The sequence below is a fragment of the Hemiscyllium ocellatum genome, chromosome 2, assembly GCF_020745735.1.
Source record: "Hemiscyllium ocellatum isolate sHemOce1 chromosome 2, sHemOce1.pat.X.cur, whole genome shotgun sequence".
In the NCBI taxonomy this organism is placed as follows: domain Eukaryota; kingdom Metazoa; phylum Chordata; class Chondrichthyes; order Orectolobiformes; family Hemiscylliidae; genus Hemiscyllium; species Hemiscyllium ocellatum.
The window spans coordinates 7,743,769-7,749,583 of NC_083402.1; the positions used below are offsets into that span (position 1 = coordinate 7,743,769).

At 43.9% G+C, this 5,815-nt stretch overlaps 1 protein-coding gene across 1 annotated transcript in view; it reads left to right on the forward strand.

The window, feature by feature from the left end:
- The window catches only part of LOC132821685 (uncharacterized), a 58,451-nt gene extending 54,614 nt beyond the window's left edge, over positions 1 to 3,837 (forward strand). Inside the window, exons 6-8 of the mRNA XM_060834395.1 lie at positions 1,005 to 1,106; positions 2,402 to 2,441; positions 3,607 to 3,837. Coding sequence (XP_060690378.1) covers positions 1,005 to 1,106; positions 2,402 to 2,441; positions 3,607 to 3,733 — 269 coding nt within the window. The 3' untranslated portion in view covers positions 3,734 to 3,837. The remainder of the gene's footprint in view (positions 1 to 1,004; positions 1,107 to 2,401; positions 2,442 to 3,606) is intronic.
- The last annotated feature ends 1,978 nt before the right edge of the window (positions 3,838 to 5,815 follow it).

The following is a 5,815-nucleotide window of genomic DNA, read 5'->3' on the forward strand; positions in this document are numbered from 1 at the left end:
AAATTTGACTTTTTAAACATTTAATTTAATTGATGTGTTGATCCTTTTAGGTAATTCTGATGTCAGTATTGAAAGGCATTGACACACTCAGAATATTCAGTTTCAATCTTCAAACGATCCAAAGTTAAACTGACAATGGGATCATCTCCTCGAGCAGGAAGGTGCTGCAGAGTAATGTGTCCCTCTTGGTTACAATGAAAGTGTTCACACCTTCATCGGGAATAGTTCCATCAGTGCAAGTACATTTCCCCCAGTTTCTGTCTGACTGTGTGAGGCATCACAGCCACATGGGACCTATCCTAGCCCTGCATTCACACATGGGTTATAAAAGGAGATAGTGGTATACTGCTGCTGTCACTGGGCAACTAATCCAGACACTCATGTCTGGGGCCATGAGTTCAAATCCTACCACGGCGGAAGGTGAAAGATAAATGAAATTTTAACATTTGGAATTTAAATGAAAAAGTAACCTTATGGTCACATGTGACCACTGTTGACAGTTGGGAAAGTTCATTTGAATCAGTCAGGTCCTTTACAGTATGAAATCTGCCTTCCTTACTTGGTCTGGCCTACATGTAGGACACAGGACAGGGTGGGATGGTAGATCAGTGCTCAGTAATGGGTGCCCTTGTGTTGGTGAGTCAAGACTGGGTCCAGGAAATACCCTGCAGAATGTTTTAAAGTATCCATCTAACCTTATATTCTGTATCACAGAATTAAGCAGTTGCCTCCTTCAGGAGTTGTTCTGAACTGCAATGCACTGCCTGAAAGGCCAATGGAAATAGATTTAATAGAGTGATCTTTCAGGCGATAATTGGGTAAGTATTTGGAGGGGAGCACATTCCTGGTCTGTGGGAAACAGCAGGTGAGAGTGTTGAACTGGTTTGCCCCATTACAGAACATCCTGTTTGTACATTTAACCTCTTGCTCTGTAACCCTGCTACAAGTTTCACTGCAGCAACATGGAGGGATTCCTGAATAATGCTGTTCTTGCTGTTTTACAGTGAACAGGACTGAGCCCACCACTGTATATCTGCCAGTCATTCCAACACTTCTCATCCTGCCCATCTGCTTCATAATCTTCATCAACTTCAGCAACAAAGGAGGTGGGTTCATGGAGAATGAGGTTTGATAAAACAGTATGGTTCTGTCATAACAAGAGGGAGGGGTGCACAGGAGATTCACCAGGATGTTGCCTGGGATGGAGCCTTGTTGTGAGTGATTTAACATTGAGGCTGTTTCACAAGGAGATCCATTTAAACCCATTCCATTGAACTCTGATGGATCAATCCCCATTCTCCTCCCATCACTGTTGAATCTCAATGCGCTAAAATATCTTTTCATTCACTCCCATTTGACAGAATCACAACAACCCACATCTTTTGCATTCATTCCCACTTTGTACAGACTCTCAAACAGAACAGAAAGGAAGTTGCAGTTCACCACATTATTCTTATGTGATTTATTGTTCAAGTGGCTTTTGAGAGTTTGCTGGATAAAGGCATAGACACGGTGGCTCAGATAGTCTGAGTAACAGAGCTATATTTGGGGAGGAATGGTAACATGGACTCCTCTTCTGGCCTGTGCAGTGAGTGCAATGTTCAGGCACTGATCTGTTTTGGGACTGCCCTCATTACTTGTCTTTGCTCTGGCTGAACAAATTGAACAGGCAGGATGTCTGAGGAATATTGAAGGCCTCAGAATCCTGAGCTCAGTTATGTCAGTGCTGAAGACCTTGAGACGTTTAAATTCAGATCCTTATCTTCATGGCCTCTCCCTCCGTTTCTTTGTCAGTTGCATTTTGGCTTCATAGAGAGAAGTTTTGATACAGGAGCAGGAATGTCTTGCTGTAATTGTACAAGGTCTTGGAGAAACCACACCTGGAGGACTGGGTGAGGTTCTGGTCCCCTTATGGGAGGAAGGATGTTCTGGCATTGGACAGAGTGCAATGAAGGTTTCTCAGACAGACTCCTGGGATTTCAGGGCTGATGTATGAAGAGAGATTGGATCGGTTCGGGTGGTATTCACTGGAGTTTGGAAAAATGAGGGGGATCTCAGGGAAATGTGTGAAATTTCAGTAAAACTCGACGAGGTAAATGTAGGAAAGATGTTTCCAGTGACCGGGGAGACAAAAACCAATGGTCACTGTCAAAGGATATGGGGTAGACCATTCAGGATTGACATGGAGAGTAGTCCCTTTGGAGTTACTGTGATCCTGTGGAGTTCTCTGTCACAGAAAGCAGTTGAGGCCAAAGCAAAGAATGTTTTTAAGAAGGCGTTAGAGTTCTTGAGGATAAAGGGATGAAAGTGTATGGGGGAAAACATTTCCAATTGTGGAGACAATGTGACAAATTTGTTCATAATTTTACAAAATATTTATGAAACTTTTTTTTCTCTTCAGGGTGTTCACAGCAAATCAAGAGAACGACACCTTTGAAAAGGTAAGGTAGTCAGTGACTGACACGAGAGTAGCGGTAGAAATTCTCTGAGTCGAGAGTGTGGTGTTGGAAAAGCACAGCAGGTCAGGCAGCTTCCGAGGAGCAGGAGAATCGATGTTTCGGGCAAAAGCTCTTCATCAGGAAGCTCTCACTTTTGCTCTAGTTCAGGGTTGTATTGAATATCTCCTTTTCAGAGACAGAATGCAGCCTCCTGCTAATGATCTCCGAATGTGTTATTTTCCTGCTTACAAGTTGCTCAAACACTCACTGGGAAAATGAGAGGTAAATGACAGAGAAATAAATTCTGAACAGAATTGGTCAATTTCTGGCTGTTTGTAAGTTTTCAGCTCCAGGTTAATCTGAGAGCTCTATTCTGCAAATCAATCTACAATTCATCCTTGTATAAAACGAAAGTGTTCCCCATTTTTCTCACAGTGGTCACTTTGAGTTGTCATGGCTGTTTCATGGAGGGAAAGATTGGAATGTTATCACTTGCAGTGAGTGCTGAGGATAAAAAGGACCTTTTTTGTGAATCCTACTATTTCTCCCTTGCCCTCCGAGCAGCTGAATTTTCACTGGGTGGGAACGTGGTTTCCTGATCATCCCCCACTTTCCAAGATTTCCATGTTCTGTAGCATCCTCCAAAGTTACAGCAGATGGGAAGCCCTTGCAGGAATTTTCCCCACATCTCCAACACCCTCCCTCCCTGCCTTGTAACCAGTTGCTCAAAGCTGACCCTTGGGTGCTTTGGTACATTCTGGTACCAAGGCAGAACTGTTTCTGGTGGTGAATTCTTCAAGGGTGACATGGGTGAGTTGTGTCTAAATCTGAACATTTTGTTTATTCATTTGCCGGTCGTGAGCATCTCTGATTGGGCCAGCATTGACTACCTGTCCACAGTTGCCCTTGAGAAGGTGGGGGTGAGCTGCCTTCATGAACTGCTCCAGTCGGTGTTCTGGAGGTAAGAGCCACAGAGCCCTTAGGGAGGGATTTCCAGGATTTTGATCCAGCAACAGTTCCCCACCACCTTCTCATGGACAGCTAGGAGCAGCCAGCCCGACCCATGACCTGTGAGGGGATAAGCAAAAAGATAGGATTCTTGTTACTGTGACCTGGGATTATGCCATTAGCTTCCTCTGAATATTAATGTTCCTTGTATGTATTTCAGGAATGATCCAGGGTCATCCAGCATTCCTGAGCCTCATCAGGCCCAGCAGCCGTTGACCTCAGGTACTGGCTGTACTCGAACTGACCAATCACCATCCATTTCAGACACTGTAACATCGAGTGTGTGAAGCATCAACACAGTGGACAGACCTGCAGTGACAGAGTACCACCCTCACTGTACAGCCTGACCACTTTGGACTAACTCTCTTCCCATTCAGTGTGACCCAGTGAGAGCATCACGACTTTTCTTTTGGTTTCCTCACTTTTGGTTTGGAACTGTGATTTTAAAGTTGAGAATTAAAGTTTGAAAAATAGGTTGTTTGACGAAAGATGAGAGAAGAAAAGGGAAGCATTTGCTGTTGGAATATGGTCTGGAAAACTAACGCAGGTTAATTCAAGGTCATTGTCATTATCATCGGTGATAACTCACTCATGAGTGTTATCATCTACTGAGGAAATTTGTGTCCCTTTTCATGGGTTCTGTGGGTCCTTGTGTGAATCCTGGAGCCACATCTTCAACCACATATTTGTTGGGTGTTTCCCAGATGTGGAACAAAGAACAAAGAAAATTACAGCACAGGAACAGGCCCTTCAGCCCTCCAAGCCTGTACTGCTCCAGATCCTTTGTCTAAACCTGTCACCTATTTTCTAAGGATCTGTACCCCTCTGCTCTCGCCCATTCATGTCTCTGTCTGGATACATCTTAAATGTATCGTGCCCACCTCTACCACCTCCACTGGCAACCCGTTCCAGGCACTCACCACCAATCTGCGTAAACAACCTTCCACACATATCTCCCTTAATCTTAGAACATAGAGCATCGAACAGTACAGCACAGAACAGGCCCTGCAGCCCTCAATGTTGTGCTGACCTGTAAAATATTCTAAGCCCATCTGCCTACACTATCACATCATTATCCATGTGCTTATCCAAGGATTGTTTGAATCTCCCTAATGTGGCTGAGTTAACTACATTAGCAGGTCGGGCATTCCACACCCTTATCACTCTGAGTAAAGAACCTGCCTCTAAAATCTGTCTTAAATATATCACCCCTCAATTTGTAGTTATGCCCCCTCGTACAAGCTGATGTCATTATCTGAGGAAAAAGGCGCTCACTTTCTACTCTATCTCATCCTCTGATCATCTTGTATGTCTCTATCAAATCCCCTCTTAGCCTTCTTCTTTCCAATGAGAACAGACTGAAGTCTCTCAGCCTTTCCTCATAAGACCTTCCCTCCAGACCAGGCAACATCCTGGTAAATTTCCTCTGCTTCTTTTCCAATGCTTCCACATCCTTCCTGTAATGGGGCGACCAGAACTGTACACAATATTCCAAGTGCAGCTGCACTAGCATTTTGTATAGTTGCAACATGACATTGCAGCTCCAGAACTCAATCCCTCTACCAATGAAACCTAACACACGGAATGCCTTCTTAACAGCACAATCAATCTGGGTGGCAACTTTCAGGGATCTATGTACATGGACTCCAAGATCCCTCTGCACATCCACACTACCAAGAATCTTTCCATTGACTCAGTACTCTGCCCTCTTGTTATTCTTCCCTATGTGAATCACCTCACATTTTGCTGCATTGAACCCCATTTGTCACCTGTCAGCCCAGTTCTGCAGTTTATCCAAGTCCCCCTGCAACCTGTAGCATTCTTCCACACTGTTCACCACTCCACCAACTTCATCTGTAAACTTACTCACCCATCCACCTATGCCTGCATCCAAGTCATTTATAAAAATGACTTCCAATTAAACCTGTTGGACTATAACCTGGTGTTGTGTGATTTTTAACTTTGTACACCCCAGTCCAACACCGGCATCTCCAAATTATAAAAATGACAAACAGCAGTGGTCCCAAAACAGATCATTGGGGCACACTACGAGTAACTGGACGCCAGGCTAAATATTTTCCATCAACCATCACTCATTGCCTCCTTTCAGAAAGCTAGTTTCTAATTCAAACTGCTAAATCACCCTCAATCCCATGCCTCTGCATTTTCTCCAACAGCCCTTATCAAAGGATTTACTGAAGTCCATGTATACCACGTCAACTGCCCTACCCTCACCTGCATGCTTGGTCACCTTCTCAAAACACTCAATGTGAGACACGACCTGCCCTTGACAAAACTATGTTGACGATCTGAAATCAAATTGTTGCTAGCTAGATGATTATAAATCTTATCTTTTATAATCTTTTCCA